This window comes from Onychomys torridus, chromosome 17, assembly GCF_903995425.1.
Source record: "Onychomys torridus chromosome 17, mOncTor1.1, whole genome shotgun sequence".
NCBI lineage: Eukaryota > Metazoa > Chordata > Mammalia > Rodentia > Cricetidae > Onychomys > Onychomys torridus.
This window is the reverse complement of record NC_050459.1, coordinates 19774398-19786613: the sequence shown is the minus strand read 5'-3', so window position 1 is coordinate 19786613 and position 12216 is coordinate 19774398. Positions and strand designations below refer to the sequence as shown.

At 47.2% G+C, this 12216-nt stretch overlaps 1 protein-coding gene across 6 annotated transcripts in view; it reads left to right on the top strand.

Moving 5' to 3' along the window:
• Tacc1 (transforming acidic coiled-coil containing protein 1) overlaps window positions 1-10727 on the top strand; it is a 97342-nt gene extending 86615 nt beyond the window's left edge. For all 6 annotated transcript variants that reach the window (XM_036209261.1, XM_036209258.1, XM_036209260.1 and 3 more), the window contains 5 exons: window positions 905-948; window positions 3135-3295; window positions 3883-3989; window positions 6351-6471; window positions 7793-10727. In XM_036209261.1, coding sequence (XP_036065154.1) covers window positions 905-948; window positions 3135-3295; window positions 3883-3989; window positions 6351-6471; window positions 7793-7861 — 502 coding nt within the window. In that variant the 3' untranslated portion in view covers window positions 7862-10727. The remainder of the gene's footprint in view (window positions 1-904; window positions 949-3134; window positions 3296-3882; window positions 3990-6350; window positions 6472-7792) is intronic.
• The last annotated feature ends 1489 nt before the right edge of the window (window positions 10728-12216 follow it).

The following is a 12216-nucleotide window of genomic DNA, read 5'->3' as shown; positions in this document are numbered from 1 at the left end:
GTGAAGACAGTTTTATTTTGTTGTTTGTTTGTTATTTCAAGACAGGGTTTCTCTGTGTAGCTTTGTGCCTTTCCTGGAACTCACTTGGTAGCCCAGGCTGGCCTCGAACTCACTGAGATCCGCCTGGCTCTGCCTCCCAAGTGCTGGGATTAAAAGCGTGCGCCACCACTGCCCGGCAAATGTGTTTATTGGGATGGTTGGTTCCTGCTCATCCTTTTTTTTTTTCTTTCTTTTCAGAGCTGAGGATCGAACCCAGGGCCTTGCACTTGCTAGGCAAGCGCTCTACCACTGAGCTAAATCCCCAACCCCAAAGACAGTTGTTTTTACAAAAGGCTTATGTTCTAACAGGCCTTTGGTGGCTGTGAAAAACACCATGGCCAGAAGCAACTTGGGCGAGCGAATGGCTTCAGTTTACACCCTCAGGTCTTGGCCATGATCAGGGGAAAGTCAGAGGAGGAACTAAATCAGGAACCGAGGAGGCATGCTCCTTACTGGCCTGCTCAGCTAGCTTTCTTATAGAGCCAGAAAGCACCTGCTGAGGGACTGTACGGGGCTGCTCAGTGGGCTGGGCAAAAGCTTTTGGAGTTCAGGACATAGCCCAGGGGTAGAGCGCATACTTACTTAGCTTGTGGGAGTCTGGCACCAAAGACATACGCCTTCTTCATTTAATTTCTTTTCTTCCTTTTTAGCTTGTGCTAAGAACATTTAGCCTTTCAGAACTTTATTAACCTTACGTATATAAGAAAAACCAAAGAAGGGAGACAGAGCAAGGATGTGGTTTATGTATGTATTATTATCTGGTCATGAATTTGTTTCAGACAGTAGTTCTCTGACTTCAATTGCTTTCTTCTGATAACAAGTTTTAGTGTTACGATTATAATACATTACTTTTTTTTCTTTTTAGGAAAATTGTGGCTGAATATGAAAAGACCATTGCCCAAATGATTGGTAAGGAGAAAGATTTTTTGTTTGTTCTGTTTTGTGAGCATGGGCCATAGAACCTATCTGAGCCTGTTTGGATTGTCATAACAATAGACACTTATTTTTACTGTTTTGGAATCTGTGGCGTCTAAGCCGAGACTCTGGCAGATTCTGTGTCTGGAAGGGCCCATTACCCCTGGTGCCTTCCCACTTAATCATTCCATCCTTCCTGGAGGAGATGGCTAGCTTTCTGAAGCCTATGTGCCTGCACTGCCTGAGTTTACATGCACCAGGTGCCCATGGAAACCGTAGGAAGATTTCAGGTCATCCGGAACTGGAGTTACAGGTGATTGTGAGCTGCCTAATGTGGGTACTAGGAACTGAACCCAGGTACTCCCCAAAAAACAATACATGCTCTTAACTGCTCAGCCATCTCCCCAGACCCTTTCTGGCCTTTTAAAAGTGACACGTAAAATTGTACATATTGTGGGGAACAGTGTGGTACTCTGTATGTGAATACAGTGGCCAGTGATTAAGCTGTTACAGCTACCATTTCCATTTCCTTAACCCTTTGTCATTTCAAGGCAGGTGAATAGCACCCCTGCACTCAGGAGGCAGAGGCAGGCAGATGTCTGTGAGTTCAAGGCCAGTCTGGTTTACACAGCAAGTTCTAGGCCAGCCAGGGCTACATAGAGAGACCTGTCTTTAAAAAAAAGACACTTGTCATTTCTTTGGGAACATTTGAATTTCTATGTACTGTCTAATTCTTTATAAAGTATATAACAAATTCTGGTGGGTGGAAGTCATCGTACTTCATTACAGGACACTCAGACTTACTCTTCTGCCTTCTGATACTCATTCCCCAGCCGTCTTCTGTCCATCTCCCAACCTACCTTTCCAAGCCGCTCGGGACCACCATTCTGCCCTCCACACCTATAGGATCAGCTCATTTAGCCTCTGGGAACGTTTAGTATTTGTCCTCCTGTGTCTGGCTTATTTAATTCAGTGTTCTCTGGGCTGGGCTCTCCTTTCTATAGGTTCTGATTCTGTCTGTTCTCATGACTTGTTTCCATGTGTTTTCTCACCACTCTGACCAAAATACATGATTACAAACGGAAGAGAGATGGCATATTTTAGCTCACAGTTTCCGAGAGTCCATTCTAGAGTCACTAGGTCCCATATGTATGCTTGGACAGAACATGGTGTTGGTGGGAGTATGTAACCAACCAGAGAACAGAGAGAAGCAAGATAATGCCCTTCAAAGACACCCTAGGGTAGCATTGAGCCTCACTATCTAGTCCACGCAGGCTTTGAACTCATAGTTTCTAGCTCAGTTTCCCAAGGCCTGGCATGGCAGGTCTGTGCGCTGCACTTAGTGGGTCTTTGTCTGGTGTGATGTGTTAGCTCACTGCAGGTGCTGATACCCCTCCTTCAGACCCAGCACAGAGCGTGTAGACAGAGTAACAGTGACCGATTCTCAGTACTGAACTTCCAGCCTTGTTTAGTTGCCGTGCTAAGGCTTGGCTCTTACATGACTCTGTTCTGGCCTTGCAGCATTTAAGTACTGAAAAGATTTCCCCACTGTCCACTGATAGCAGATGATAAAAGATACTTTATCGTTTATTATCAAGCAAAATCGGTTCAGAAATATCATAAGATAAATGGGAAATCTGAACTGAGTCACCAGCCTCTGCTTACATTCCCCTGCGTCTTGTTCCTGACCAAAGCCCCCCCTACACACACACACACACACACACACACACACACACACACACACACACACACACTCCTCTGCTCTGCCTTTTTCTTTCCATCACTGTTCATCCCCGCCTCTTGAACCAAAAAAACCAAAAAAACAAAACAAACAAACAAAAAACGCTCCACTCAATTGGCTAGCTGGCTGCTGACAGAATCCCTGTAACAGTCTGCACCACCAGCCTTCCCACCCAGCCTGGCCTTGGCCCTGGCTGTCTGCTCTGTGTGGCTCCCATCCCCAGTCCCTTCTGGGTACCTGCACCAGCCTCTGCTCTGAGAGGCCACTCTGTGGACACCAGCTCTGTCCCCACCCCGCGCATCCTGCACACTACCCCATCACTTGTCACGGTGTGTATCATCCCACTAGACTATGAGTTCCCGAGAGTGGGGACACCTAGGCCACGTCCCCTTTTCCAGAGTTGGCACTCACTTTGCCCCCTTTGGCTTGTGGTTCTCAGAAGATGAGCAGAGGACAAGCATGACCTCTCAGAAGAGTTTCCAGCAGCTGACGATGGAGAAGGAGCAGGCCCTGGCTGACCTGAACTCTGTCGAAAGGTCCCTTTCCGATCTCTTCAGGAGATACGAAAACCTGAAAGGCGTGCTGGAAGGGTTCAAGAAGGTAGGCTGGCCTTGCGCCACGTCTCCTGGGTGGTGGGGCGGTTTCTTGCCAACAGGCAGTCAACTCTTGTCAGAGTGACGGGCACCCTTATATGTGGGGCCGAGGCTAGCCCAGCTCCTTCCTCTTGATCGTTCACCTTTTGATATTAGTAAAAATAGAAGAGATCTTAGCTCACTGAACAGGGCCAAGCTGTGTACTACGGGAGATATGAGTGGGATCATTCAGTTGTACTGTCAGAAGGATCGTGGAATTCTTTCTTTTCTTGGTAGGTCTAATGTTAGACCTTTAAAAAAAAAGATGGGGCTGGCCAATTATCTAATATAGGGATTGAGAAAGAAGCTGCTTTAGGAAGTTGAAGCCCTGGGTAGCAGTGCAGATTAGGACATGGAGAAACTCCGTAGGCTTTCTTTGTTTGTGGGGGCAGCACAAGCCTTTTGAGGTTGCTGTGGACTTTGAATTAAACACATTTCCATTAAGCAGGCTTTCCCGCAAAACAAAACAAAAACCCCTAAAACAACCCTTGGGGTACACTGTGCAAGAGAAACAAAGAGACTACATGTTTGTTTTGAATTTTCACTTTGGAATAGAATGAAGAAGCCTTGAAAAAATGCGCTCAGGATTACTTAGCTAGAGTTAAGCAGGAAGAGCAGCGGTACCAGGCCCTGAAGATTCACGCCGAGGAAAAACTGGACCGGTAAGAGCTTGTAAATGTGCGCTGTACCTGTTTACTGCTGCAGGTGGAGGCGGACACTGTTTTGTCTGCAAAATGACACGCTTGCACCCTTGTTATCTGCATTCTTGTTTGTGACTTCAGGGTGCGTGCATGCGTGTGTGTGTGTGTGTGTGTGTGTGTGTGTGTGTGTGTGTGTGTGTGTGTTTTATTTCTCTACATGGTTAAAACAGAGTATAAAAAGATGTGTATATGCACACACAGCATCCCTCTGTTTCTCACCTCTTTGGCTCATTAGTGTTGATATTCTGTGTTTTTTTTTTTCCTCAGACACACATGCTAACCCCCTTGGTTTATCTTTCCCAAGGCTGGGAAACTCTCAACCTCTCAGATCCAGCTGCCTTTTCGGGGAGTACGAGGCGTGTACCACCATGGTCAGCTCCCATCCTTTTCTCTTTTTTTTAAGCTACAGAGCAATACCGTATGTGTGTTTTGTGAAAATGGGAGATTCTCTCCTTCCCACTCCTTTCTGGCTTCTCATCAAGGATTTGCTGCGTGTCCTTGTGTTGTCCTTGTGCTTTTAGAAACTGCCTGAGATGGTTTGGTGTCTCTTTGTCATTGCTTTGAGATCTGTATCAAAGCAGCCTGCAGATTCCCCTTTTTACTCACTAGCATATTAGAGCCATTTTCCAAGTCAGAACTCACAGCTCAGTCTGGTTCCTTTATTAGACGGCAGGATCTTTTTTAAAAGCTTCACTTATGTTTATTGTATGTGCATGAGTGTTTTGCCTTGCATGCATGTCTGTGCATCACTTGCGTGCCTGATGAGGCCCATGGAGACCAGAAGAGTGTTGGGTCCCTTGGAACTGAAGTGACTGCTGGTTGTGAGCTGCCATGTGGGTGCTGGGGATGGAACCCGGGTCCTCTGCCAGAGCAGCTGGTGCTCTTGACCCCTGGGCCATCTCTCCAGCACCGTAATGTTTCTTTACGGGTGGACGTTTGCATTGGTTCACTCTCCCTGTTGAAAACAGCTACATTAGCAGAAGTGAGCTAAAAATGGAGCTGCTGTGGCCTAAGGCATGTGTATTTGTTTTCTTCCTCCCCACAGGATGGCCTCCATCTTCCCCAGGGCTCGTGATCTTGTCTTTTTGCATTCTTAGGACAGGACCGTAAACGGCACTGTTTGACCGTGAATCAGTGATAGAACACCCACTTACCATGCCGGAGATTCTGGCTTTAGTCCTCCACACCCGCCCCATAAAAAGCTTATCATTTTAATTTGTATGTCTTTTATTGCTGGTGGAGTTTTAGCATCAATTATTAACGGGATGTTTACTAAGTGACACGCATCTCATTGATAAAGACACTCCTGAGGGCTGTAACTCACAGACATCAGTATCCCTACTCTGTGTTTAGGGCAAACAGTGTTGACAGTGGGAAAAACTGGAACCATTACCTAGCAGAGCCTGTCAGCAAGGCAGTGTTTAGCCCCGTAGTCTAATAAAAACATTAGACTGGGGGCTGGAGAGATGGCTCAGAGGTTAAGAGAACTGACTGCTCTTCCAGAGGACCAGAGTTCAATTCCCAGCAACCACATCTGATGGATGCTCACAACCATCTGTAATGAGATCTGGTGCCCTCTTCTGGCCTGCAGTCATACATGCTGTATACATAATAAATAAATAAATCTTAAAAACAAACAAACAACAAAAAAACCAGACTGACATGGACGCTTGTGGAGTTGCCTTTATACACCATTTCAGTGGGAAGGACGTTTGTTGAATGACTCCAATATGATCTGATCGTTGTGCAGAATAACCCAGCCACCATTGTACCAGACCCTTTAAAGTTAGTCATAAAAAATTCAGTCCTGTCATTTTCCCATGAAATACAAATTTTGAAGGACATTGCCGTCTTTGAGTTTGATCCTGCTGTCGGGATTGTACCTTGGAACTGTGTTTATTAGCAGTTTCATAGAAATTTCATTTTTAAGACTTTGGAGCCGGGCGGTGGTGGTGCATGCCTTTAATCCCAGCACTCTGGAGGCAGAGGCAGGCGGATCTCTGTGAGTTTGAGGCCAGCCTGGTCTCCAAAGCGAGTTCCAGGAAAGGCGCAAAGCTACACAGAGAAACCCTGTCTAGAAAAACCAAAAAAAAAAAAACAAAACAAAAACAAAAAAAAAAAAAAAAAAACCAACCAACCAACCAAACAAACAAACAACAACAACAACAAAAAAGACTTTGGTCCTTGGCTTTCCTCTCAGTTCTTTGGAGTCTGGGTCTTGTGGAAGTCGGTAGTCAGTCCCCTGAGTCTGTTCGTTCCTTGTGGCTGACCGCGTGTTTCTTCTTTCTTCTGCAAACAAACCCAACCCTCCCTTCATCACAGAGCCAACGAAGAGATTGCTCAGGTTCGCTCCAAGGCCAAGGCTGAGAGCGCGGCTCTCCATGCTGGGCTCCGGAAAGAGCAGATGAGGGTGGAGTCCCTGGAACGGGCCCTTCAGCAGAAGGTATGCGAGGTTCTGTCATGGAGGGTTCCTCTGGCTGACACAGAGACATGGGCTGCTCTCCTCCTCTGTGGTGCACTTAGCTTGTCATGGACCTGGAGGAAAGTGGCCTTGCCCTTTTTACACAGACACTCCAGGCCAGCTCCTTTGTGAGCCGATTCGGGAGACACTCGTCACATTGTTAACCAAGGCTGAGGGGAGCCCTCAGCATAGGCAGGATTCGGGGGGGGGGGGGGGGGTTGGGTTTTAGCTGGAGTTCAGGGGCTTGGACACTTAGTCACAAGCTTGCCTTTCATCCCCTCTGGTTTTGTACAGTATGTGAATCACCTTCTCTTCCGATGCTATAAGTCATCAGTTTTCAGGGCTGATGTGCCCTCCGGGGACACGAGGCCATGTCTAGAGACTAATTTGGCTGTTGTGACTGGGAGATGCTAGTAGCCCTGAAGTGGGTAGAGGCCAGAAATGCTGCCAGGCATCCTATAATGGACAGGATGGCCCAACTCAAATCTCGGCCCAACATAATGGATGCTGAAAACCTGTGGCAGAGAAATTGAAAGCAGAGATAATGTCACCAGGCTCGGGACTGGCTGCTTGCCATGGGACATGCCAGTGACGGCAGAGAGACGAGGCGTTGAGGTAACCTTGGAGGGCGCATGCCCGTGCTGAGTTAGGAGTGCTTTATGGAGGCAGTACCATACTGAAGCCTGCCTGGCTCCCACCCGCCTGACTGGGCTTGGTGGTGCATACTTGATCCTGTTCCTAATCCCCCCTCTCGGGATGCTTTTCCCTTCTACATACCACTTCCTCAGGGTATCTGTGTCCACGCTTGCCCCCTTGGAGTTACATCTACATCCTGGGTGGCTTGACAGGGCAGCCGCTCCAGGGCCTCTCCTGATCCCTCACTGTCGTGGGAGAAGCCCTCCTTAATTAATGCCCAGTCTCCATGACACCAGTTGGATTTCTCGCTGCTCAGCGGGGTTCGGCCTTTCTCCTTGGACTTAGGGCTCTGTGTCTGGTGGCCCTGACTCAGACTCTGGAATCCCAGGCCCTGGAGCTGTTGGTAGATGAAATGAAATCCATGAACTTGTGTGTTAGTTCAAGAGAACCCAGATGCCAAGGTTTATGGGCGGGCTTCGAGAGGGCTGATGGCTCCCGATTCCCTCAGCTCAGTGCCGTGAGCACATGTTGATGGATGGCAGGCATTTGGTCATCTGCCTCTGGAGACTGTGGTGCAGGGAAGGGGGAGACACAAGGAATGGTCCGTCCACTGCCTTTTCTCTCAGAATGCAAGGCGGCCCGCAAAATCATCTCCTCTGTCTTTCAGAATCAAGAGATTGAAGAACTGACAAAAATCTGTGATGAGCTGATTGCAAAACTGGGGAAGACGGACTGAGATTCCTCCCGCGGGCCGTGCAGACCGGAGCCTGGCTGCTTGTGTCGTGACCCCAGTTATCTTGCCTTATCCAGAAATAATCCCCTCCTTCGCAGAGAAAAGCAACTTTTTAAAAAGCACATGCCTGCTGCTCCCTCTTCCGCTTCACTGCCCCTGCCGCAGCTGGAGCCTGGCTGCTGGGGAAGGAGTGACATGCGTGCGGCATTGGCCTGTGCGGCCAGGCCAGGCTGTCGCTTCTGTTAGATGACGGACGGGCTGCTGGGTCCAGGGTGTGCTGCTCCGTCTCCAGCTGTCTTCACTTTTCCCGAGTTTGTGAAATTTCTAATTTCGTGGCGACTGTGGGGGATTATCTCCCCAGCCCATGTTTGATATTTTTATGACCTGGTTAATCTTTTAAAATTTCAATATCAGCAGTTTTATTGAAGGAGACAGTTTGGCCTATTGCTCCTAACAGTGAGACTCTGAGTTCCCTTTTATTTCCAGACTTTTACTCATGCGTGTATCTCTCTACATGCTGCTTTTTCCCTGAAACATATTCAGATAAGAATTTCTAGGAAGGAGCATAGTCACATACATAAATACAGATGCTTCTTTCGAAAGAGAGCCCTAGGTCTAAAAGCCAGCTTCAGGCTCTGGAGGGCCTGATGACATAGCCCTGTTGCTAGAGTGCTTCCTATACACAAAGGCCCTGGGTTTGATCCCCAGAACTATAAAAACTGGATACTGCAGTGCATGCCTGTTATCCTAACACTCCAGAAGTGGAGGCAGGAGGATCAGAAGTTCAGGGTCATCCTCAACTACATAGCCACTTGGAGGCCAGCCTGGGCTATATGAGACCATGTTTAAAAAGGGGTGAATGGAAGCATGGGGACATCTTAGCTTTTGGGAGATGAGGGCAGGAAAATCACTCGAACCTGGGATTTAAAGATAGCACTGCACTAGGCAATGTAGACCTTTTCTCAGAAATCCAACATCCAAACCAAAACTTGAGTCAGGGTGGGGAGGTTGGGGATATGAAGATCAGGGACTTAGGTTCTGTGTCCAAGGAAGACTTTGCTGTGCCGTTTGCTGCCCAGTACTGGACACCACCACCACCACCACCACCACCCAGGCCCCAGCATGGTCCTTTGTGTTCACAATGAAAGTAGCCTCTCAAGTCCACGAACAGCAGCGTGGGCCTCCCCCAGAGCTGGCATTTGGTGGATGCGTCCACCTGGGGGCGGTCTCTAAGACAAAATCAGCTGTTGTTATCTATTTGAAATACACACAAAAGGGACTTGGGAAAGGCTCAGCTGATCTTGTTCACAGATAAGGGCATCCTAAGGACCAGTGAGAGGGTAAAGGACTGTGATTTTCTGTGTTTACAAGCACGGTACACTTCCGAGACTTAAAAACAGCAACAAATGTTTTCATACTTGAGGTGGACTTTTAAACAAAACAGGAAGTAAAAAGTCACATGACTCATGCCCCAAATCAGTTGAATGCTGGGGAGGGCAGTGCAGGAGGAGGTCCACCCAGACAGAATGAAGTTCTGTTAACTCATACTGGGGGACATTAATCCCCGAATAGAAAACCCCCACATTGATGCCAGTGAGTTCCTTTCCATTTGATAGGCAAAACCAAATCCATTCAAGTTTTTGTGCATTTTTTGCCTTAATCTTCTACCCTGAGTTGTCGTGGTAAAAATGCATTATTCAGTACACCTATATTTTCCTCCTTGTAAAACTGTTGCATGAGCCAACTCCAGAAATGAGCTGTGCCTCGTGGAGAACCTCTGTAGATCTTAGAAACAATATTCCTTCAGCAGTGCGTTACCATGTGGGCGCAAAGCTTTTAGCTCTAGGGAGTGAGTAATGTCTTCTCAAGCTAGAAATCACATTTTTGTCAATATGCATTTATGATAATTGGTGCTTAGGTTAGGCTGTATTTTGAGGCCTACTGTCTTAACATTTTGTACAAAAACACAAACAGAAGTTATCTGCGGTTGGAGAAATGGCTTTGACAATCATTGGGGCTCTGAATTTAGTCACAGTGGCTTAATGTGAAGGCTGTAACTGTGGACAGACACACTGTCAGGTTCAAGTGTCTTCAAGGGGCGTAGCCAGCGTCTGCTTAGCTCTCTTCCACAAGAGGAGTTAATTTTGCATTTTGAGAAACAACACAGATGTTTTGGCTGCAGTGTTATGGTGGTATCTATGTGTGTGGTTTGTAATGACTTTTTTTTTTCAGTCTGAAAGGCCTAGAGTGGTCTCCATCATTAATCTATAGTCCTTGTTTCCTGAATTTTTTTATTTTATTTTAATTTTTTTTTTGTAGTACTGGGGATTGTACCCAGGGTCTTGAACATGCTAGGCAAGTACTTTACTGTGGAGCTACATCCCTGGCCCCAGCCCTCTTTTTAAGCTTGTTCCTTCCTCTGCTGTATGTTACAAAGCCTAGAAGAGGCGTGGTGACCGCCCTTCCCTGCCACACTGGCGGAAGAGACTCCTTGAAAAACAGACCCTGCTATATGAAGTAGCTGTGCAGGGGACATAAAATAGTCCTGTAAGCAGTATTTGCCAGTGGCCTCTTAGTCATCACCATTACCAGGAAATGCCCACAACTTCTGGCTTATGGAGAGTCTCCAACAAGAATAAAAATGTAGCTTGCACAGCTGGCAAATTAAGAAAATATCCTAGGCAGAGTAAAGTCTATTTATTTTTCTTTTAATTAAATGAGCCCGAAGAAGCTCTTAGCACTCGAGAGAGTAAAAATATAAAGTTTCCTTCAACACACGCTGGGGGCCAAATACTTGTTTGTTAGGCAATTAAAAGGGGGGGGTGTCCTCAGTGGTAGAGCACTTGCCTAGCAAGCGCAAAGCCCTGGGTTCGAGCCTCAGTTCAAAAAAAAAAAGGGTGGGGTGGGGTATCAGGCATGGTGGCACACTTCTATAATCTTAGCATTCTGGAGGCACAGGCAGGGACCAAAAGTTCAGGCCTGACTGGGCTTTACAATGAGACCCTGTCTATAAAGACTTAAGAGCTGAGGGTGTGACCCAGTGGTTGCCTTTGTACAAGGCATTGGTGTCAAGCCCCAGCTTTGTAAAAATAAATAACAAAAAAACTTAAAAACACAAGGGTCATGGATGCTACAGGCTCAGAAGGTGATGTGGGAACATTAGGTGGTCTTGTTGAGACTCTCAGCATAGGCCTAAAATGAGTTCTACTTTGCCAAAGTGTAGACAGCTTTTACCTGGCAGTATCACAACTTACTGTGTGGTTACTCTATTTGGAGACTGGTCACTTCCCTAAATTTTGTATTCTGTGTGCTTGGCACGCCAGTGTGGAGTCAGGCATCTTCAGAACCAGACCAAATTAGGAAGCGCAGAAGCCCACGGTGTGGAGCTCTGCCCCGGCAGGGGATTCCTGTCCTTGAGGATTATAGTTCAAGCTCAACTTTCTTTCCAGCCAGGGCCCCCTTCCTAACTCCCTGTGCAGACTTGCCACTGCCTGTGCACAAATGCTCACTCACTGGGCAGCCCTGCATTGGCCACAGTAGACGGGAGCCCCTCGGCAGCTCCCAGGCATCGGGAACGGTGGCAGAGTTCAGGGCACACGGGATTGAAAGTGACGCGGACCTTCTGCGTTCCCTCCCCTAGTTCTTAGTCTCATGTCTGTTGTGATCCGTGACTCGGTCGTTCCTGCTGTCCCTTTGTAGGTCTGTGACCCTCTGAGCTTGCTCTCAGGTTCCTTTTCTTCTTGGGAAGAGAGAATGTAGGTGTTGAAAGAGTCAATGATTCAGGCAAGGGATTTAAGGATGTATATATTGTGAAGACTTTTAAGGATAGGAGATTACTATTTACTGACTGAAGAACAGATAAAGTCTGGGAATCCCAGGACACCAAGCCAAAGGTCTTAAGAAATCATCTTTCAAAAAGTTTTAATGATGGAGTTATTTAAAGGAAACTGATGTTCACAAAGGTTTGACTGGCCTCCAGATTCCAGGTACTTTAAAAAAAACCCATTTCCCAGGGCTGGGGATGTAGCTCTGTTGGTGGCACACTTGCCTGGCACGCTCGAGTCCCCGGACTCCATCCCCAGTGCTGGGGAGGGTCAAGCATTTGCTACTAAATTCTTCAGGGTCCCATATGGATAGTAAAGGGAAATACATGTATAGAAACGGCATTTCTCCTTCTCAGTTCCCTTCTGAAGCAGAGTCCAGAGCACAGGCAAGCACTTGGCATTGCAGAGACTAAAGATCGCACTTCTAGTAGTTTCTACCCAGATGCAGCACCCCCCTGTGCCTGTCAGCATGCAGATAGATCTGGACAAATAAGATTCCCGAGGAATGACTTTCTTAACTCTTCTATGGTTTCA